The 23,799-nt window shown below is 41.7% G+C and overlaps 1 protein-coding gene across 7 annotated transcripts in view; it reads right to left on the bottom strand.

Annotated features, from left to right (window-relative positions):
- Positions 1–1,580: 1,580 nt before the first annotated feature.
- Positions 1,581–23,799, bottom strand: part of FLI1 (Fli-1 proto-oncogene, ETS transcription factor) — an 89,991-nt gene continuing 67,772 nt past the window's right edge. For 4 of the 7 annotated variants that reach the window (XM_084495953.1, XM_084495951.1, XM_084495952.1 and 1 more), the window contains 5 exons: positions 21,583–21,651; positions 7,939–8,004; positions 6,579–6,641; positions 5,245–5,292; positions 1,581–4,167 (listed from right to left, as the gene is read on the bottom strand). In XM_084495953.1, the coding sequence (XP_084352079.1) occupies positions 3,638–4,167; positions 5,245–5,292; positions 6,579–6,641; positions 7,939–8,004; positions 21,583–21,651 (776 nt within the window). In that variant the 3' untranslated portion in view covers positions 1,581–3,637. The remainder of the gene's footprint in view (positions 4,168–5,244; positions 5,293–6,578; positions 6,642–7,938; positions 8,005–21,582; positions 21,652–23,799) is intronic. The other 3 variants (XM_084495955.1, XM_084495956.1, XM_084495957.1) reach the window with 1 other exon arrangement.

The raw sequence follows: 23,799 nt of genomic DNA, 5'->3' as shown, positions 1-23,799 counted from the left end.
CTCTATGATCTCTTTATCTCTCTCTCTCTTTTTTTTTTTTTTCTTTTTTTTTTCTTTTTTTTTTTTCTTTTTTTTTTTCTTTTCTTTTTTTTTTTTTTTAATGAGAATGCAGCCTGAAGTGGGCTGCAAACTCTGTCTAATGCTAAATATTAGCAAATACTAGAAAAGATTAGTATCAGCATGTACCCTGAAAAGAGGGATGAAAAGAGACTCAAGGGACCTGAGCTGTGGTGGATGCTGTTGATCACCTTCCATCTTAAGCCAAGCTCCTCTGAGATGCTGCCAGATGGACAGCCAGAAACAGATGCTTCTCAAATTGTTGGTTGTTTTCAAAAGAGGTGTTTTGTTGTTTTTATTTTGCTTTGTTTTGTTCTGTTTTGTTTTTCCACCAAGGATGCTCCTGGCCAGATTTTGCTGTCAAAGACATCTTCTTGCTCTGATAACCTTCAGATTCTGCCTCTAGGCATTTTTGAGCAATCTCAGTCTTCAAATTTTCCTATAGCAGACAATCAGGCAGGTGTATTGTGTGAGAAGAAAATAACTTGATACTTCTATTGATGATGCATAGCCAGAATGAATCCAGATCACACTGAAGCGAAAAACAATAGAGACATGCAAAAAAACACTCACTTTTATGGCTAAATTGAGCAACTGTGGCTGAATACACAAAAGGAACAGCTCTGTGGTGGCTGAACACAGTATTTAACATAACTCTTTTTCATAGCCCAGGCTTGCTAATTAAGCCGGTGAAAGCTATTGTACTAGAAACTTAGCAACAAAAGGTTGTGTGTGGAGGAAGGAAATGGTGTACTTGTGCAGTTATGTATTTCTAAGGGTTTATCAAATCTGCAGAAAGATCAAGCTATCTCTCAGGACCACCGTGTGTCTGAAAAAATACAGGAAGTGCCTTTGCCTGACCTTTATACACAATCAGAAGATTCCTTGGCGGTGCTTGTTTTTGCAGACTCTTACTCCACCTCAGGAATGCTTTGGAGCACTGTGTTTCCCTGGGGTTTGGGGATAGGTGAGAAACATGAGCAGACAGACAGGCTGGTAATACACACAGCATTGGACATATACATTCTGCCAACTGCTGGTTGAGTACCCTAAAAGAGTGAACAGTCGGAGATGTCTATTAGGTCAGTTGTGGCGCTTGCAGGGAGGCTGCACGTTCCAGCACTCAGCACAGGGCTGTGACCCAGTTGCTGGGGCATGGGGCAAGGGCCTGCTCACAGCTCTGCCACTGTCCTCACGCAGGACACTTGGCCTCCTTGAGCTCCAGCTACTCTATCATGCTCTCATTCTCTCTCTCTCTCTCTCTCCCCACATGGACAAAAGATGGAGCCTAGGTTTCTGATTGAGACCCTTCAATACCTAAATTAGGTCTAATAAATGCTGGCTCCAGAGGCACAAATTTTCTGGAATAAGAATTTGATATTATTTTACAGTGATAAGGATGATGATTGCTACTACTACGGAGATTTGTTGTTTTCCTTTTGGTTGAATTTAATTTAGATGCAAGTTCATGCTCTTTCAGCAGGCATGAGAGGGGAGGGAGAGAGTGGGACAATATGATGTCGTAGAGAAGAAAAACCACCATTTATTTTGTCACATTTTTTTACATCATCTTCTTCATACAACAGTTTCATTGTAACACTTAATACAGTTTTAAAAAACACCAAGATTACTTGCAAAATTATATATATTTTAATATCCAAAAAGTACATTGCATATATATAGTAGCAAAAGCCCCATTTTCATGGGTAATTTCTTCATACTTAAATTTTGTGATTATTGCAGTAATGTTACTTATAAACAACCCAAAAGCACTAAGACCTAAACTGATTAGCTTGATCTTATTTTTCTTTTTTTGTTAAATAATGGCATCAGTGCTTCTGTTTAAAGTTATGAGCAGACTATAATGTTCTGGTTTCAGGCTCTCATCCTGCAATCGGATGCACATGGACCAAATCTTGCACCCACACAGAGTCCCAGAGGTTATGTCTAGATTAGATATTTGTGATCCTGTTAATTGGCTCCCAGTTAATACAAGTTAGCTAATAGGTTGTAGATGTAAGTCTAACCCATGATAGACATCTGTTCTAAAACACGAATGATTGTGGTTTACCCTTCTGTTTATGGCACCAAACCACCATTTGTGGATCATCAAATTAGCACGTGCAAACTTAGAGATGGCTGAGAATTTTCAAATGTTTAGCATTTAAACGAAAACCCATAGCAAAAGTCTTCAAAAGATGTTGTGAGAAGTATTTGATAATTTTCCCTGTGAAGTGGTTAAAATGTTTCCAAAGTTCCAGATTTTGGTGAAAAATAATCACAATATTGAAATAGGTCACTTTAAAATGTCAATGTATGTTTTCAATCAGCTTCAATAGAAACATGTTAGCTAAATTGAGTTAATTTGCAAACAACTATGACGGGCTAATACAAGAAAAAAAATCTACTCTAGACAAACCCAGGAAATCTGGAAGGTTCTGGCTAATTTGGGAGTCAATTATGGATCCAATTGCAGGACCAAGACTATCTCCAACAGATACATTACTCATGTCTTATTTTTTTATTTTTTTAGCAAAAAAGTACAAAGCTACAGCCCAAATGTACAGATTGAAAAGATGTACAAATTACATTAAAAACACAAACAAAAACAACCCACAAACAACTGAGCTGATAGTAAAAAACAAACCTGCATTTGTGACCGAGGTCAACTCGTTTTATTTAATCTCTCTTTTAAAACTGTGAGATATAGGGAAAAATAACTCTGCATAATTTATACAGTAATTTGCCTTCTGATTTGTTGACCCTTTGAATGACGGTCTGACAAACGCACAGCGTTCGCGAATCGGTAGCATTTAGCGATCCCTAAGACTCTGGCAGAGCTCAAGGGCCTGCTGTCATTTATTTTACTTCACTTTTGCTTTCAAAGAATGTCTGTGCTTGATATTAGGTTACTTTTTGTTCTGGTTTCTGATGTTTCTGGAGTTAATACACAGTCTACTGAAGTTGTACAGCCTAGAAAAGTTCCTTCAATGCCCTTTACTTCTTAAAATATACATGTACATATATATATATGAATATATATATTTTCTAAATTTCCAGTTGGGTGAAAATCCTCATCTGCCTTAAAGCTAAGATTCCAGTTGTGGTCCCCTGCAGCCCAAGGTCCTCGTGACTTTATGGTCAAATTGCCTACCTTCTTCAAAGTGAGAAAAAAAAAAATGTAGTCATCTTTTCCTAAGACCCACAGTTGGGTCTATGTCTTGTCAACCTCCTTTGAATTCTTAAAAATTTCTCTCACCGAAAAGCTAATAATCATTCCAGGTAAGGTGAACAATCTTCATAGTCAATTCCTACAGAGGACATAAGCATTAAAAAATAAAAATAAAAAAGAAAATGCAGAGTACTGGCCCAAAGAAGCATCCATCTCTCAGTTCAAGACACAAGAGGCAAAGTTACAAAAGTAAAAGGGTTGATCCAGGAATAACCAATATCCAGTTTTAATTCTTGCCCAAGAAACGCCACAATTATCCATTAAGGGTCCCCCCAAAAAACATAAAAATACCAGAAGTAAAGAAAAAGTCCAATGAGACTGATTAAGGCCACTCGAAGATAAAAGCATCTAGTAATAGCTGCCCAAATGTGGTGATACATGGGCGTTGGGATGGCGAGGGACATTGGGGTTTGGATAAATGCTTCCAGTAGGGGAGGTCCAATAAGGTGAGGCAGCTCCAAAGAAACTGGATGATGTGACAGGCATAGAAGAAGGGTGTGGGGGTACAAAGTTCACCTTCTGCTGATGGGCATGGTAAGAAGGCATGTAGGAGATATCTGATGGATACTTGTACATTGACGATTCAGTGGGGTGAGGCTGGAGAGCCTGGGCGATGCCATGAAAGTCAAATTTGTAGGCATACCTTTTGCCATGCACTTTGGTCATAATGTTCTTATCATAGTAGTATCGGAGGGCTCGGCTCAGCTTGTCATAATTCATATTGGGCTTGCTTTTGCGTTCTCCCCAGCGCCGTGCCACTTCATCAGGGTCCGTCATCTTGAATTCCCCATTGGTCCCTTCCCATGTGATACAGCTGGCGTTGGAACTGTCCGACAGCAACTCGAGGAGGAACTGCCACAGTTGGATCTGCCCGCTCCCTGCAAAAAGCAAGCCAAATGAAAGGAAATGACATTGTGCTTCCTGCTTAAAAGCGAAGACAAAGGCAGGAAACAGAAGGACTATCTCGATCTTTACTGGGAACTGCTCCTTCAAGCCTTAGAAAATCTTATGCAGGAATGGATAAACTATTCCCAGCAAACAAGTTAGTCAACCCTTTGTTCTGTTTATGAGTTTGAGGTCAGATTAGATTTCATAATGGTCGCCTTTGGCCTTAAAATCTTTGAGCTATTCATAAACAGGCCTTTTCCCGAGCATAGCGTTCTGCAAAATTCTTCTCTGAATGGTTGACAGTGTATTTCAAGTCTGAATTGCTTACTCTTTACCATGAATATTAGTTTGGATACTTACAGTTTATTTGCCAGTTGGTAATCTGAGATACATAAGATTATTTCTTCCCCAGATGAGATGACTTCTAGTTTTATTTGGTGTAGTTATACTAACAGTGAAGGTAAAGAACCTTATGAGGGTGTTTCTTTCACTATTGCCTTCAGACTACATCGGTAATCAATAGTGTCAATGCAAAGTGCCTATAGTTGGCCCTCTCTTATGATTAAACCCATTTTTTTGAATTTCCATTACTACTCCTGGCAGTATAGGAGTTTGTTTAGTTCAAGCAAGATTTAGGCAACATCTTAGTCCCCAAAGGCAGGAATTGTTTCCTTCATATGACCTGCTGGGGTCAGTCACTATGTTGTGACTTTCAGAGATGTTTTGTGCCTTCCTTGCTCTTAATCCGCAGCAGACACTGGAGAACAAACCTGTGCTGCAAATCTGAGAGAGTGTGAATTAAGTCCCCTAAAAGGCTCTTCTTTGGGAATACTAGTGTGGGGTAAGCACATTCAGGATGGTGATTTTATCCTGATAAAGGTGATATTGCACCAGTTTCCTTACATTACTGTGGTGATTTTTGCAAAAGCAGTTTTGAGGCCACAACTACTAAGACCCATGGCCCTCACAGCCTACCCCAAAAGCAGACAGCTACTCATTCAGTACAGGCTGGAACAATAGATCACATGTAAGTGACAATGGTGGTCTGGAATTTAAGAGGAATTTACCTGGATTGGCAAGACGGCTACTGGTAGGCCCCAGGATTTGATACGGATCTAAAAAAAAAACAAACAAAAACACAAAAGCTATTTAAAAACATGTCTCATCAAAAAGAAACAACAATTCATTATTATTTATTCTAGAAACGAGATCAAATGTTCACTTTCTTGCTTCACTTGTACTGCCTTTTCTCCTAGGCTATGGAACAGACCTGATGTGTCTATTTTTTTTAGCAATAAACCACTAATTATTTATGGAATCCAAAATGGCACTGTTGTTCTGACAGTGGTTTCAGACTTGCCTGCTTTCAAAGATCGTAATCTCTTTGGACATAGCCTACACTTACGTGTCAATTAGAAAATTTAGCTGCATGGAAAAAAACAAGTGTGGGAGAGCAAAGAAGTAACAAATCAGAAGCAAATATATTTCTTATAAAAATAGCTGGTCAACAGATGAAATTTTCAAATTCACTTGTTAACTGTCCAGCTTGCTTCTCTCTGCGGTCAATGAAAAGTTCACCCAACTCTCCCTTGCTGAAGCAAACAGAACATTAGACAAATGAGAGTAACAGGAGTTTTATCACTGGCTCCAATGAGGCTGAGTGTTTCTTGAAAACTCCACGATGCATTTATTAGGAATGAATTCCTTCCCTTTTTGTGGGGCCTCCTCAGCTCTAATGTCTACACTTCTCCTTTGCTTCCCTCTGTTTTTGGTGATTTGGATCTACAGCATTTGCTCGTGGATTGAATTGATGCCAAACGAACCAACCCCCTAAAAAAAAGAAAGATAGAAAGCAGCTGTGCAAAGCAAAGAAGGTGGTGTTTAGCTTTTCAAAGGCCCCTCGGGAAACTAGAAGGAAACACCACTGCTCACTGTCCAGCAGGGTTTGCTTTTCTTATTTGGTTTTCTTTGACGCTGGGGAACCCCCATGATTCTGTTTGGAGATGCTTCCATTGAACATCACTGCAACAGAGCTGAGGGGTTAGTGAGCAGGCATTGCACTGCTGCAGCACTAACAGTTCCGTGCCTTTAACTGCTTCAGGACCCATTGCACTGCATATCATGATGCTTCAAAGGAGATGCAACTGATGCTAGGCACTGCATGTGACTCAGCTGAAACAAGGATGTTTCTTTTGAATGGGGAAGGACAATGCAGTAAAATAGAAACAGTTTGGAACAATTGCTGTCACTGCAGGGTCACAATTGACTCATAATTCTAAGACTTCCCTGTAAGGCTCTGCATGTTTGTTCTGTGTCCATGGCTGTTGCTGGTTGACACATTTATTCTCCCAATCTAGTACAGTTACTTAGCAAACGCAGTGGTGACACAATCAACAGTTACCTGGTTGGGGCCGTTGCTGTTCTGTTGTCTTATTCACATTTTGTGTCCCTGCAACAGGAGGGCCTGTAAAAATAGGAAAGATCTTATATGTACTAGAACAGACAGGGAGGAATGGTCAGACAAGGTATATTGAACAGGAATTATAGTGACTGGGAAGTTTTCTAATCCTAAGAGCTGGTATTTTTGAGGTTGCACTAGAAAAATAAAAGGTTTCACTGGAAACTTAAAATTTAACTGTAAAATGAAAGTACGTAGACTAGGCAAGGAAAAATATTATGTAGATACCTCATTCATTTTCTGTCTTTTATTATAAATTAACTCCCATTCTAGTTTAGATACTTGTTTTGAACAGAAATTGGAATTCTTTAATGTATAAATTCTGACCTACTTCTATGTTGGAACTTCTTTCAACATTTCTTTGGAAATGGGAATACTTTTTTAAACCAACCTTTTTAGGCAAACAAGTTTTGTTTTTATTAAATCAAACATTTAGTTGAAAATATCATGGCCATTTCTATAAATCACTTCAACATTAACATCTGTTTCTCTTCTTCATATCATTTCTTGTAACAGAAGACTGTAACTCAAAGACTAGTCTTCACATTTAGAGCACATGTAGTTCACAAAGCTGCAAAGCAAAGGAAGCGTAATCTGACAGTCAGGTTCTGCCACATTTATTTGCACCTCATAGGTTCTTGTTGAGGGTCAAGTGAGTCCGTCTTGCACTACTGTACAGAGATATGCCATAGCAGTGGGAGCAGGGGACAGTATGGCTTGATATCAGCTAGTTAGGTTAACTAGAATACAGTCTTTAGGGACAAGGAACTGATATTTCCATTGAGAAGTCAGCCCATGACCCAGAGTGTATTGTGAATTCAGGGGCACAATAAAAACAGTAAGAAACAAGAACAGTTGTGTGAGTAGCAGTTCATGTAGTAGGGGCCCTAGCCGCCTGCTTGGCTTTGTACAGAATCTTACTTTCTGAAAAGTAGAAGGAAAGTCTGAGAATCTGCCCAAGCTGTCTATATCTGTCTCTAAAAATACTACACCAAAATACAAAGAATGTGGTTACCAAGAGTTTCTGTTTATAGGGAGGACCTGATGCTGGCTCCTTAATGAAATCTGGGGTGTAGCACAGGTTTGTTCTACTGTAACAGCTGCAGTTGTCTTTAATACACGATTCAATGATAAAAGTATTTGTGTCAATTTTCTTTTCATAACATAATTCTAGCTCTTGTTTTAGTATCCCTAAGTCCTCCACAATTCTGATGCTCATAACACAAGCCAACCATGCCCATCTTTCCCACAGTCTCATTTTGATCTTCCATTGCAATTTGTGATTCCCATTGGGACGACTTACTTTTGGTGAGGCCAGAATTCATATTACTGCCCCATCCTGTTCTCCTGACTGCATCATAGGAGGGATCTAATGACAAAAGACAACAGGCACAGAAGGGTTGAAATCAACTCTTCCCAGAAAAAAACTTGCAAGAATCTAGCTTTGTATCTTGGTCCCAACTGCCTTGGTATTATGCATATACTATTGGTTTTCCTCTCCCGCATCTCCTGTGCTCCTGCTCCCTCACAGCCAGGCAACAGGCTGCCAATGTGACAGGACAATGATCAGATGTGACACCTTCTGATCATGAAGAAGTCATTGCACTCAGTGGAGTTCAGAGTGCAGCTCATCCCATCCAGAAGGAGACCTTCTTTCTCATAGCCCAAGATGACAGAAACGGGCAGGAAAAGAGGACGAAATTTTGTGTTATTCCACACAACTGACTTGAAACACACAATAAAAAAAAAAAAAAAAAAAAAGTTATTTTAAGATGGAAAGATAGGAAAAATGGCATCCTCTCAGGTGGAATTCAAAATACCCCTCTGGCCATGCTGGTGGGCAGGAGTGGGCACTGCCCTGTGCCCCATCATGCCATACAGTGTGGCAGAGCTGTGCAGCTCCCTGCGGAAACATCCCAGGCACTTGCACATTCCTCCTGGTGCTGGGAAAGCCGCTGCAGCTTTGAAATTACAGCCTTCTAGTTATTGGCATGAAAAGGAAAACAGAGAGGGGACAGGAGAGGGGAAGGGAGGGGAAGAGAGGGAGAGAAAGAGGAGGAGGGAAGAGAGGAAAACGGGGAAAAAGAACTCATTTAATGTGCCTGGTGTTCTTTTCATTTTATTTATTTGCTTTTTTTTTTTTTTTTTTTTTTTTTTTTTCTAACTAGAAACCGCAAACCCCAGTGCAAACAGATCAGACTGAAAAACAAACTGCTACGGTTTCAGGCTGGTACAAAGAGCACTGCAGGACATCTCTGGAGGAGGGAGGTGCAGCCCCAGCCGTGCTGTCCCCGCTCTGTGGCCGGGCATGGAGCAGCAGGGCTGGAAACTGGCTGGCAGATGGGTGCTGCCAGGGAACTTTATCCACAGCTCAGTCCTTGGCAGCTGTCATTGCTGTAAATAAGCCGCTGTTTGCATGGGTGGCATTTTCCTTGCTGGAAAACCATCGTGCAAATCCTACCACGGCTGAGCGCGCCTGGAGCTCGGGCTGCTGCTTTGTCAGTGACTGAGATCAGGAGAGCAGAGATGAGGTCTGGAGTAACCACTGGCTTTTCCCATGTCCTCTTTGCAGCCAGACTCTGACTTTCATTTCTCCCCTGGGATATCCTTTATAAGTATTACCAGTAGAGCTATTAGAGAAATGTTTTGGGAAATATTTTGAAGACAACATAGCAGTTCTGAGTTGAGAGAGAAAGGGAAAACCTCATAAATTTCCACAGATTGTGATACTAATGTACATTTTGGTTACCTCAAAAATAGTTTTGCTATTATGTGATTTTAACGGAAGCATCACTTACATGGTGATCCTGTTAAAAAGAAAGAGCAATTTTCCAACAAAAACGATATTTTCAAATTGGGAAAAAATCCTTCCCAAAAAGTAGCAGGACTCCTTTTTAAAATTTTCATTTTTCTCAGATTTGTGTCAGAAATTTGACTGAGGCGAATCAGCTGCCACAGATGGGTTGGTTGATTCACATGCATCAGCATGCTTTGGGTAAGCAAATAGGCCATCATCTGGATAGATTATCATCCCCCTCCTCCTCCAGATGGAGAAACTTGTCACTGAGGAGGAGTCTGCTTTGCTCACAGTGTCACGGAAAGAATGTGGCATGCATCTCCTGCAGTTTTTTTAACATTACGTGACACTACCACAATCAGATGTGCTGACCAGGTGTGTGTACTATGGCTGTTTGGGCTTTAAAGGATCAAGGCTCGGTTCTCCAGAGAAGTATGGCTAAGCCCAGGTTTAATCCAGGTTTAGCATGCCTCAGACGAGTCCCTTTGCCTTGGTTTCCACGTATAGAATGTATTGTGATGTGTGGGCATTTATAGGGACAGTCACACTCAGGATGTTAGGATGAAGCTGTTTTGACTGTGACTTCGCACCAGTGAGAAGGGTTAAACATAAGAGCAATACAGGCATTGCTATTGAAACAACGTGTTCACTCAGCTGGCACAAGTTTCCAACTCTTTCTTTCTTTCTCTCAAAAAAAAAAAAAAAAATCAAATCCACTAAGCTATTTTTGTTTTGTTTTCACAAAAATCCATGCAACGTGAAAGAACCACATCAGCCCTCCCAGCTTCCAGGCCCAGACTCTAAAGCTGAACGTGTTTAAAACAAAATGGAATAGGCAGAGCCAGGGAACCTATCCAGAGACTCGAGTTTCTGCAAAAACAATATCGTTCCCAGGACCTGACGCCCAGTGGCTTGAAGAGATCCTACAGAACTCCAGCCAGACGGTTAGTTACAGGGAGAGTCTTATCTGTCATTAAAACCACTTGGATTTTACACCAAAACTTGCCGAGCTATGGAAATTCAATTAAAAGATTTGGAATGAGGTTATTTTCTGGTGTAAATCAGCAAATACCTACAGTGAAGTAAGGGGTCAATTTATACCAGCAAAGGATCAGGTCCCTCAGTCTGTTTTAGACTCAAAAGACCCGGTGGAACAACAGTCCTGTGACAAATGTGTATTCAATACAAAATGGAATTAAAGAGCACAGAATAAATCATAGATGCTTTCAAGAAATGTCATTCTGCAGCTGTCTGGTTTATGTCCAGAAATTCCCCAGAATGAATGCATACTCTATTATGAGTAAGGTAAAGGATATTAATAATGCTTTTCACTTTCACAGCACCTTTCAACTAAGGATCTCACAGCTTTGCAAACATTCATACTCACAATGTGCCTGGGAAGAAGGTTAAATATCGTTTTATTTATTTACATGCATAAACGCTCTTTCCTCAGCCTTAGCTGCCTTTTACCAGATGAAGTGCCTATCCGAGAAATCTGACTGTTGAACACACCATGTGGCATTGGTCTCTGGACCTTTCCTAACCATTCCTTATACTTTTTCACCCTAGATTTTTCCTCAGCTCCTACCTTGCCAGCCTCTGTACCATTTGGAAGTCCTCGTGCTCTTCTGTGCAACACACTTTTCGAAGTTTATTGATTCCTCTGGAATTAGATGTAAATGACAAATAGCACAGTGGTGGAACAGTCTGCTAGGCTACACAGAAGGCTGGGAAAAGGCTTAGGACATGTCAAAATCAGTGAGATCAAGCCTGACCATCAGGCAGGCTGTCATGTAAACATCAAGAGATGAGCTAAAGTATCCAGATCTCTGCAGCTTCTTCTTGTCAGACTGCCTGGCACAACAAAGGAGGGACTTGATGTAGGGAAGAAGATGAGGAGTATGTCCCGGGCATCTCCTGGATGAGTTTCGGCGACAGGGAGGAGGAGAACTGCTGCACTTTGTACTGTACGGCACTGCAGGAGAGAAGATAAGGCAGGCTCCACCGAATCACTAGCCCACCTTCACAGACCCCCCCCCCCCCAGTCTCTCTGCTTGAATGCTACTTTGTTCCTGTTCCCCATACCTCTGGATCACATTTAGTCTCAAATAGACTAATAGGCTTAAATATTACTGTGGGCTAGGGACAGATGGACAGATACCCACAAGCTCATTTCCCTAGGAAACCAGGCTTAAAATCCCCAAGCAGACTTCCACACCACAAGAAGACCATCCCAGATGCCTAGCAGTTGTTTAAGCTTGAATGCAGTCCAATGAACAAGCCATTAGGGAACCTGTGTTTAAGATATGATGTATTAGGGAGCAAACCCTCTCTGATAAGCTTTAAAAAGTTTTTTTTACAAATTAAAAGAAATGGTGCTTTATAAATCTGAAAGCTTGGGACAGAAGGGAGAAGTGGAGGGGGGGGTGCTCAACTGAACAATAGGCTCACAGTCCCAGTACTTCCTGAGCTGCTCAGTGAGTGCTGACAGCCCCTTCATCCTGCTTTCTCCGTAGGAGCTTTTTCAGTCAAGCCAGATTCAGGCACTATTTTGTGCTACTAGTCTGTCCAGGAGAATGACAGGCACTGGGCCCATCATTATCCATCTTTTTGATTATTTATTTTTTTTTCTTCCAGGATGGATACAGTGGGTCTGGGTCATTTATGGACCAACCACTTTATAGGCACTATAGTATAATCTTCTCTGAAACACCATCTCTAGCTGGCATAGGATCCCAGTTTTCAAGTACGGTTGGGAAGAAGCAGCATGGCTTATTTATTGTGTTCATGGCATTACTGGCAGCAGCAGCAGTGGTTTCCCAGACAGGCACTGTCTGCTTTGTGAACTGCTGGGGCTCACCGTCAAGGTGTGGGGTGACTGGTCTGAAGATTAGCTTCCGCAGTCAGACCCGTGGGCAGTATCATGCCTGGGTTAGCACAACAGCCACAGGACTGCATGTCCGGATTCAATAGTGTCCTCAAATGCAACGCAAATGTAACACGGCAGTGTCTAAATGCTGAGGTCTGCCTGAGCAAATCCTGTCCCCGTTGCATCTCTCATGTGAGGGGCCCCGGGAGGTATTGGAGAGGCACCACTGGAACTCACACTGTGGCAGAGCTGAGCAGGGTCTCAAAGCCTTCCAGGAAGCTTTCATCCCCTGAGGTGGGATTTATTCCTGGAACCAACTTTTGTAGAAGGTGTTGGGGGAAACACACATGCAGCAAACTCATGGGAGCATCTGTATTCCCCAGCATGGTAGGAGCTAAGCAGTAAAAAGAGCTCCCCAGTCTCTACCTAATGGAGCTGACACCTCCAAGGAGATTAGGCAGCCAAAAGATGGAAGGTGGCTTGTCCTATGTCAAGGGGACAGAGCCAGGAAGAAAATAAAGGTAACTAAGTCTCCCAGGTGCCAGCAAATTGTCTGACTGCTTACCATCACTGCCTCCATTTCCCTTTGAAACACACTGGCAGCCCCTGCCCCAGTCTGTCCTGCTGGCTGGGCTGAGTAATAACAACAGCAATATCTGCAGCCATTGAGCAATTCTGAACCAGGGAATCTTGAGGTGCTTTACAAAGAAAGGTAGGGTGACTCCAGCTCACATGACACAAAAAGACCCCCCAGAATGAAATACAGAATGAACTGCTCCTGAATACCTTCTTAGTTCGTTAGGGAGCACAGGCATTGCATTAGCAGGCAGGACTTGGCCTTACAAACTTCAGTGTAGCAAATCAGGGGAAGGAGGCTGCAAATTTGAAGTGGGTTATGGAATCCATGGGATTCTCCATACAGAATACATTCTGGTTTTTGCAATGAGTCCTCCCACTTCAGTAGGAAGAAAGATCCTGGCTTAGTGGCTGGAATTTAAATTAGAGTCTCTAAATGGAGAAAGCAGAACCAGGTGTCCTCAGGGATCCAGACTTGTGATTAATCTAAGTGGTCACTTGGGGTCTATTTTGTGGCAACTGGTTTAGAGAGGGAGAGAGAGAAAGGAGGGCATGGGACCATACTGCTTTTCCTCCCGAAGTGAGGTAGTATGTGGTGTCTAGGACTGGCACTATTCTGGTATCCTGGAAAAATCCCAACGTAGGCGCATGGGAACAAAAAACACTACTGCTGCAAACCAAACATGTAAGCAAGACCTGCCAAACTGCTGAACGTCCAGCCCTCACACTCCTGTCATTTAACCTGCTGGAGATCGCATTGAAGAGGTGGAGTTGTGTTTAAAGCCAGTTGGAGAGAAGAAACCTAGACTGTGGGTTTCTGGAGGGGCAAAGAAGCCAAAAACACCTCCAGCTCCTCCTAGAAACATTAGATGGATTGTTTTAAATCATGGCAGCAAACAGAAAGGTTGTAGAGTCAGCAAGGGCCTTCCCAGGCCCACTCTGGCTCAAAGTGTAAGTGCTAAATGCTCAATACACACAGTGCAAAACTTTACAACATCAGCAGCACCCTAGATGCATTTTTTCTTAGCACAAAGCAGTAAGACTGTGGGTGCTGTCATCTGTTTGCAGGAGGTTGTACACTGTGGCAGAGATGGTAGAACAGAAGGGGAAAGCAGAACGGAGTGCAAGGAATCCTCTGGCCTACACAAACCATATGTACAAATTAGTACTTGGCGTCTCTTAACAATTAGCCCTATGGCATCCAGGTATGAGCCGCATGGAGTTCTGTGTACAGAGACCTCAAAATCTCACCCACAGTATCCATTCTCTTGCAATGAATTACTTTTCAATTTACTATTTCTGCTAATTAAAATAATTAGTATGTATGCCATATGTCAGGCTCTGTGTCATTTACAGCCAACGTTACTATGGCTGTTCTCATGATTATGTAAGACTTTCCAGTGCCTTCCAGCACAAAACTCATTCGTTTCTGCTTCAAGACCACAATGTCCTTCTCCTGCTACAGAATTACCAGTGTGTGGATCATATGTGGAATTAGGTAATTCTAAGTCTATCCAGTAAGAGGAAGCAACTAGCTGAGTACAAAATAATTTCAAAATAACTTCTATGGTACGGCCCCATTCTCAGACTATCTGGTTATTTCACAATTAAAAAAACAAAACAAAACAAAACAAAACAAAACTAAAAAACACAACACATTTATTATCAAATAACTCTGCATTGCTATTAACCTGTTTTACAGATGAGGAACTGACATGGTGATCACAGAACCAGGCTTGGAACAATATTGGGTTTTGACTCAAAGTCAACTCCAACCAAGGGAGAAGGGACTATGTGAGACCTGGATTTACACAAGGAATCTGAGGCAGAGCATGCATGTGAAGAGGAGGTTTAACTTGGCCAGTCACTGTTCAGTTATGCATTGGTATCTGTAAGGAAACACACACCAAAGCATTCAAACTTTTCCATTTTAACTCCTGTCCTAGATCCAGTTTTGGATCTGAGCACCGTGTTGAAGCCCACTTTGTCTCAATGTCAGCCAAGATCTGGAGCCTAAAAGAGTGCACGCACAAAACTAGGGTGCAGGATTTCCAAAGGGTGATCCGAAGGAGCTGCTACACACAGTGGCTCTACAGCCTGCAGCTCTGCTACCCCACTTGCAGGAGGGTTCTGGCCTTCCAAACTTGGAGTCACTCCCAGTTTGCTTTGAGCTATAGGCGACAGCCCCCAGTTGTGCGAGCGGGGCTAGAAAAACATCCCCAAGCCATGCAGCGGTGGAACTTCCTGATTCAAGTCTGAGTTACCCTGTGCAATGCTTACAAAGACACATTATAAAGAAAAGGAGGAAGTAGTGAGAATTTTTCAGTTGTTGTTGATTTTTTTAATAACAGCAGCAGAAATCCCAGTGCGCAGCCTGTGATGAAGACTGTGTCCTAAGAATCCCTCCCTGAGGCAGCTTTGTAAAGCACTCACTTTCCAGTCAACACACACAGTCACACACATGTTGCTGAGCCATGCGGGGCTGCAGACATGAACAGCCACATGCAGACAGGCATACTACAGAGCAAAAGTGCAGACATACAATTGCATGTTGTTATAGGCATGCTTCTGAGCACCCTTCACACATCTAAATGCATGTTCATCTAAAGCACACATACCAATGTGCACAAATATGCTCACAGCGCTGCGCAGGCACAGAAGCAAATGGGGCAGGAGGGAAGTGAAGGGTTAATGCGTTTGCTGCATACATATATTGAAAATGCACAGAGACAAATGGAGAAGTAAAGAAAAAGAAACGCATATTTGCAGAGAAAAAAGCTAGACGCAGCAATACACACATAAGAGAAAAGGGAAGGGAAGACACACATGCGCACACTTTGCAGCAAACATTTTTACAGCATTTGCCCATTTAACTCATTATCAGGAAACACATTTACTCTTGTCTTAGGAAACAGCAAAAGTACTTCCAAGAGCTTTTCACAGGAGGGATTGCACCCCAGCAAACATGTAACCCCCCCCCCACATGTGCAAAAACATTGCTTGCCGTGCACCCCAGGCAAAAAAATAATAGCTCTTTTGCTGGGAGAAAAGGAAGGATAATGGTTACTTAGAAAGTGCTCCAGACAAGCTGTCAGGTTGAATTCAGAGAACTGGAGTCTACTCTGGGACAGCGCTGGCTCAGGGTGATCCCTTGTGAGTTGGGTTTCCTGCCTGCTACAGCTTAAAGACAACGATTCTTTGTTTCCAGTTTTTCTGGTGAAAAAACACACGCCTGCCTCCGAAGAGGGTCAGGGAGAAAGCAGACAAAACACTAACTCTGGAATTTCAAAGGAAAACAATTAAAAAAAAAAGAAAGAAAAAAGAAAAATCCAAGAGTGCTAGCTACTGTCTCTCCTGAAATCATAAATCCCTGCTTTGGCCACACAGTCACAACAGAAGAAGCACCAAAAAGCCTCCCCTTTTTCTGCTACCAAGCTAAAAACGGATAAGGGATATTTCATCACCAGGCACACAAATATCATCAGCAAACCCTTTAGTGTGTGCAGTTAAGAGGGCACAAAGCTGCAACTGCTCTTTCTCTGACACAAATAAGACCGGAGGGCTTATAACCTTTGCTGCGAACAAGGGGCCTTGCTGACATACCCAAAAGAAGAGTTTACTGAAACTGCTTAGTAGTTTTCACATGATGACCTTTTAGACCTGAAAAAATGGGCTTTTCAAGAGAAGAATTTTATGCAGGAGTTTGAGACTACTTCCCTGTGGGAACCTTGCTGGTGCAATTGTGCCACCTGGGGTCTGTTTGCCCCTCTCCCTCCTGTCCCTAAAACTTTTGAACTTGTCACCTGAAATTGTCATCAAATTTGACAAGCAGTCGTGCTGAAGAGTTTTAAAGAGTTCCTATCAATTTAAAAGAAAGAGAAGATTACAGCCCAGACTGGGAGATAAGCTACAGCTTGGGCTCATTTTGTTAGGTACCAAGAAATCTGCATGAGAAAGGTGTCATTAATGCTCTGACATCAGGAAACTCTTCCCTGGGAACTCATAATGAACATTGGTACAAACCTGCGGGAAACCATGCTGTGTGAGTTTCAGAGCTCACTGGTTTATCTTTTTTAATTTGCCAACAACTGAATAAAACATACAAGCAAATACAACTTATATCCAAACAAAAATACTTATTGTTCACGAGCGCTTTTATAATGCAAACATAAACACGTAACAGCAACGGACAAAATCTTTAAGACTTGTATCTTACATTCATGTATTCACAAACGAATCTCGTATATCTTTGAAATTCCAGGTAGTGCATCAGCTTTTTCTATATCCTTCTGCAGAGGCAGATATTTACTAGAATTTAGGTTGGATTTAGGAGACTTCAGGCAGTCCTCATTTACCACTGTTGTAAGCTAATTATATTGCCTTAGGCTGATCCTGATGTATGCAGGGATAAAGACCTGTGCTGAACCCAGCATTATAAACAAGATGGTATGTAACCTGCAGCCTGGAAGCAAACAGCCACACATAATCGCTCCCCTAAATTCTCACATGTGGTGTGCTGGTGTTGCCCTTATCAGCCGAGCCTTCCTTCATTCTGCTTTGCTGCTTCACTGCACAAATACCTGCTGCAACGCATCCCAGCGTATGCTGCTAAGCACCACATCTACAACACCACACGTCGGGTTAGACACATGTAATTTTATATATCAACACCTAACAGTTCTACCTCTTTAGAAATTGTCAGCATTCTCCTGCTAAGAGATCAGCACCTGGGTTCAAACCCTGCACAGCATTTACGCTTGTATATTAACCATGTGAGTTATGCAGACCCTAGCACACATGAAAGTAAGCATGGACTTTAAAAATGGGTTGGACTGAGGCCTGAGCTCTCACAAGCATACATGGCACAGCCCTCTGGCCTTCTAAATGTCATTGTATGTGAATATACTTTCCATTTCCCTATGGAAACCTACTTAAATGACACCACTCTGAAGGCAAGCAATTTAAAATCTCCAGGGACTTAGGTAGATAATGCAGCCTCAGATTCTTCTCCCATGTCTCCAGTACCTACAGTAGGTCGGTCATTACTCCAAACAGTCACGGAAAATGAAACAGACCATCTCTCTAGCGGAGTGCTGGGAGAGGGACACAAATCTTTCCATTCAGCAATGAGAGCAACCTCGTTTCATTTTCCAGAAAATTGTTCTCTCGCCAAAAAATACTGGTGATTTTCATTACAGCAATTTATTTCTCAAAGGCAGCTGAAGACAATTTGTACCAATGACGCTAAATACCATACTTTTGAGTGTTTATGAGGCTGAGGAGCAAAGAAACTTGGGCAACAACAAGAGTCCTTTGAACACGACCAACATTCTACCTACACGAATCTACGAACAAAAGAAATATGCTTTATGCACCTATGCACCAGCTAGATAAATTTACAGTATCTGTTTCTGTCCTGTTCAGTTCAGCTCCCCTAAAGAAGTACTACAGGTTCTTCTGGCACATGTGTAGAATTGGCATCACAGAAGAGAAGTGAGGGGGCAGAAAATTGAAAGAAAAAAAGGAGAAAAGCCTGCAGCTGCAACCAGACAAGGCAGTTCTGTCTCCAGAGCCATGGCATTAAAGTCAGGCCTGCGACAGCAGTGCTGCCCTCGCTGACTGTCCTTGCTGCTAAGCCTACAACAAGGTGGGGAGGGTAGAGCCTTATGCAGCTTCCCTCCCAGGCTCTGGAACATCTGTATCTGCCTGTGCTGCAGCCATACCTTTTATTGCCACGTAGACTGGCTTTCACAGTCTGTGCATGGAATATGTTGCATGCAGTGGAAGCATATGCAAAGCATGCAATTGCCCCTGGAATTTGCACAAGTAGCATATCTGCATTAGTTATGTGTTCTTGGAGAGTGTACAAGCAAAATTATGGGAGAGTGAAGAAAACATCATTTTTTCCTGTCTCTGACATGCATTGTGCTATTCCATCACCTCCTCCTGCTCTGCTTTTGTATCCTCGAGGGAAAGTGGCTAGAAAGATTTGATTGTCTGTTTTCATTCACAGACATAGAGAGGAGAAAAATTTACTGGGTTACTGTAAACTTGAATCTACAGGGCTAGATTCATAATGCATTAACATTAAAAAAAAAAAAAAAAATTTAATCTTTTGTGAAGCAAAGTTGACAGGAAAATACTTAAGAAAATAATCATTTTTTTTTAACCTTAAATTCCTTTTCACCATCATTGTGAAGCCAGCCCATTAAAAAGCCTTAGAAGAAAGCAAAGAAAATGTTATTTTCTAATGGACTGGACCAAGACTGAGAAATTCCAAGTCCAGTTTTATGTCCATTACAAGTTATATTGGACAAGACACTCAACTCTGCTCCCCCAATTCCTTATCTGTCAGCCTGTCATGTTCACATGTCTCTTATCCTGTCATCTTATCTCACTAATAATATTTGCAGCATGAATCATTTACAGTAAATTGAAATCGGTCAGTTTATCCTAGAACAGTATTCAAACGTTAAATGAAGGTGAAGGAAACGTATGCACTGTAGGATGAAATGGAAGAGTAAAAGATGGGATTTCAACATTTCTATGCTAGTTCTTAATTTTTATTTGAATATCCCTTGGGTGTATTTAGTCCTTTATTGACACATGATGAAAGTACCACGTAAAGTAAAAATGCCTGGCTGACAGAAATCAAATGCAAAGTTCTTTCAGCTGCACTAAAGAAACACACTGGAGGGTAGTTAAAAGTGGAAGGAGGGGGAGGAACATTTTTCCCCTCAAATTTCTTTCTGCCTGAGTGACTGTAGGCCCAACTTGGAAAGATAAAGTGTATAAAAAATTCAGAGGAGTGCAATTTTACATGGAGCATTTCTCTTTAATAAAAAAATCACAGCTTTCTTCCCTTTATGTTTATCAACCACCTGGCCTGAGAAAGAAAGAGCATGGTCTTGGATGCATGTGTTTATGGGGGAAATTGTGGGGGAGCACGTGCATGCGTGCCTGCTTTATTCAAAGAGGAGCTAGCTAAGCTTTTATTAATTTTAAATAGATGACTGTTAGCATCAAAACAGTCAGTCACAGAAAAACCTGAATGGCTTTGTCTTTGTAATGTACCATATTTTATCAACTAATGCCTGCCTCATAAAGAAAGAACAGCATGCCAGGGAACAGAGCGCTCAAGTGGATGGTTATGTATTGGACAAAAGAAGCAAAAAGCATAGAATCATAGAATATCCCAAGTTGGAAGGGACCCATAAGGATCATCAAGTCCAACTCCTGGCACTGCACAGGTCTGCCCAAAAATTTAGACCATGTGAGTAAGTGCACAGTTGCACAGTCCAATCACTTCTTAAAAAAGCAGCACTGATATTGTGTCCAGGGTCCAAGACAGATGTTGGAGATGAAATGCAGTGGCAGTGTGGTACAACACGAGAGAAGTGCTGGCTCTGAGAGCAGTGCTACTCAATGAAGCAGCCAGATACACCATGTAGAAGCTTGTTAAATGTGTGATCTTGGTTTGCTGTAGCCTTTCAGTGAAATCAGGTTTTGTCTTTCTCCAGCTGCTTACATAAAAGACTTTCTGCCTTTCCCCCCTGCTCTTTGAAATACAAACTTGTGGTTCATCAATGAAGCCACGTTCTCCTGAAAAGCACGGAAATGTTCATTTACTAGGTGAGGAAATTCTCTCAGAATGAGGGTACACATTAAATTTCACACCTTCACCTCAATTTTTTTTCAAATGGAAGCACTGAACACTGTTTAGTGAATGAAAACAACATCCCTGCACTTGCACTAAGTGAAAGCAAGACTAAAGTCAAGTCTCCTAGTCCCACATGGCAAGTTAGTGAGCACAGGAACAGATTTTTGCACTGTAACACCCTGCTTGTCCCTTAACAAGTCAACTATCTGATTGTGACTTACTGTCTTAGCTAGGTAAGGGATGTGTGTCATACTCATTACAACAACTGTCATTATTTTATCATCACTAAGAATCCATTCATTAAAAATAAGAAAAAGGAATAGGACTGTAGCTGTAGAGGAAAACCTGAAAAACCTGACTGAAGGATATAAAAATAAAAATATATATTTTATTGATATAAAAATATCAAAACCCTTACAGAGCCCAAAATGTTTCATTAACCTCTAAACTTCAAGGTTTCTAAATTCCATCTATATGATCCATGAATCTTCAGAATTTCCAATAAAGTAAAGATTTGGGAATCATCTGTTTTTTGAAAAAGAAAATTCAAATGTTTCAAAATGAAAGTGGCAAAAGAATACACTAGTTCTTCTTTGCTGGTTGAAACTAATGGACAGATTCATGAATGGTTTTGGAAGACCTGAGTGGCTTTTATTCCATAATGGAATCTGTTTTGAGAAAATTGTATCCATTCAACTACAAATTTATGCAGAGAGGAATACTGTCTCAGTCCTTGCTGTGTATCTGAGATTTCAAACTGTTTCACATAAAGAACAGAAAAAATGCCATCAGCTCATCAATTCAGTAACACGCAAGTGTGAAAATGACAGATATCAATTTTATGCCACATCATTGGCCAGAGAAGCAGAGATGTGACTTTCAGCATGGACGGGGCTTGCAAACTATTCCATTTTAAGCAGGTCATGCATGCACTGATCACAATGTTTTCATGCCAAGGCCATTACAAAAAAGGCCTACTTTTAACCCAACCAAAAATTATTCCACAAGCACAGGAATCCAGGACATTTATATGCAAAAGACTGACCTTCTTTGGTGGCAAGACGTGAGGAAGCTTCTGTGTGGGATGGAGTATTGTAGACCAGCAGTGAGCTACCTGTAATGAAAAGAAAAGGAGTTATTGTACTTTGAGTGTACTCTGCCAGCGGGGGAACCATTCAGCCAGGTAGAAAACACTATTTCTGGGATCTAAAGACCAAATTTTTCTGGCAATTAGGCACAGTTTCTATGATAGATAAGAAGTTTGCCAGGAGTTGGACTTGATGATCCTTTGGTCCCTTCCAACTCGGGATTTTCTATGATTCTATGAATCTTTTAAAAGTGTTGTAGCTGTATGTCACGTATGTGCTACTGTTTCTATACTTGTAATCAAAACCAAGACATTTACCTCCTTCACAAAGCACTTTAAGGTCCTCTTTTGAAAAATGATATAAAAGTGAGAGGTTGCATAGTACATTTATACAGGTACAATATGTACCACAGCAGAGCCTCCATTACAGTGGCACAGACTATAGTACAGGATAAGGAAGAAGCTTTCCTCACCCTCTCTCGCTATGATAGAGAAATTTCCTGTTTGAGGAACACACAGTAGAAGTGACATGAATTGCACTGTCAGGACCTGAACATTTTTAGAGTGTCACATGCTTGGTTTTGGGCTGACAGCTGCACAAATCTGATCAGTATTCCTGCATCTGCCATGCTTTGTGCAAGGTGGCTTTCTTGGTTCGGAGTGGTCTTTCCATCAAGTCCAACTTGAAACAAAAACACTCAAGAGGAGCACAAAAAAGAACTCATTATAAGGGTTTTTGTTTTGCACTGTCTGTGTTGGAAATGTTCCTTCCTAAGCATTTTACTTTGCCTCTCCCACAAACTCCTTTGGAAGTGGAGGAAGAGGCCCTGCAAGCTCTTGGAAGCCAGCATGTAATACACATTTCATGGTTGTCTAGTTATATGTGTTTACACTACATAATTTCTAGGCTCACTTTTCCTACAGCTCTTTGAAAAAGTTTCCACTGCATCAGGCAGTGACATTCTTAACAAGGGCCAGGGCCCTTCTCAGTAAGGACTGATGCTGTGACCTGGAGCAGGGCAGCAATCCTGCTGCGGGCGGGTAGGGGTGAGAAGTGCTCTCACAGACACTTTCTGCTCTTCATATCTACATGTCCCTCTATTCAGTGAGACTCTGTCCCAGTTAAGATCCTTCATAAGCTTTGTCCTAGGCAACACGTAGCAAACTACAGATTTCTTTTTATGATTCGCTGCCCATGAACATCCCCAGATTCTTTGGCAGGACCAGGAATACCTCTTTTGCAGGTACCATAATACTAGGTGATTAGGATCTTGTGATTAAGCCATGCAGTCCCCACATTTCTCTAATCCACATGGTCCCAAATAGCACTGACCTCACTTGCCCCTCAATAGCACTCACAGTATGTCTTACTTTCCTGAGAGAACTGAGGATTAGGCATTTCCCTGCCAGAAGTAATAGCCGTTGCAGGTGTTGGATCTTATTAGTCCTGTGTTCCTGTGTTCCTATAGTTTTCTTTTCTTCCCCAAAAGCAAACAAAGCCAAGACGTGCAAGCATGTATGCAGAGGCAGAAGGTATAGAAAGCCAGGGCTGCACTAACTGGGAAAACGAAACCTGCTCATAAAGACCAGAGGATGTATGCTACCGGAGGCTGCAAGTCAGTGAATGTTTTGAAAGACCAGGATGGATAACATGGTAAATTAAGAGGGAGAGTTCAAAAGATCCCTGAGATACCTTGAACATGAGGGTTACAGATAGCTATAGTGATTGTTACAAATACTTAGCCTGGCAGGCATTTTGCTGCTGCTGGAGGAGCTGCAATAGCTTTGTCCACCTAACTCATGTTTTCATCACATGGTTTCTGGCTTTGGTGCTTCTTTCTTGAATATCTGTGGGGAAACTCCTGTCCACCACTTTCCCCTTTTAAGGTTATTTGAAGTAGATCCTGCATGCAAGACCCAGCCTAGCTTGCCCTGGCCAGACAGGGAAGTGCTGGGGAATTCAGAAATGCGGCTTTCAATGACTACATAGGCTGCAAATGCCTGGGGTGGGGGTGGGGTGATGAATAGCACTGAACAAGCTTGTACGATCAACCTATGGCTACTTTATGCTAAAAAATGCAACCCAAACCAGTGGAAAGGGACAGCACCTCCCCCAGTTTAATTGCTAAAAGTTCTCACCTTTGCCCGACAGTCTGAGGTTTCTGGTGGGAACAC

This window comes from Aythya ferina (genome assembly GCF_964211825.1).
Source record: "Aythya ferina genome assembly, chromosome: 22".
NCBI lineage: Eukaryota > Metazoa > Chordata > Aves > Anseriformes > Anatidae > Aythya > Aythya ferina.
This window is presented reverse-complemented; position numbering and strand designations above follow the sequence as displayed.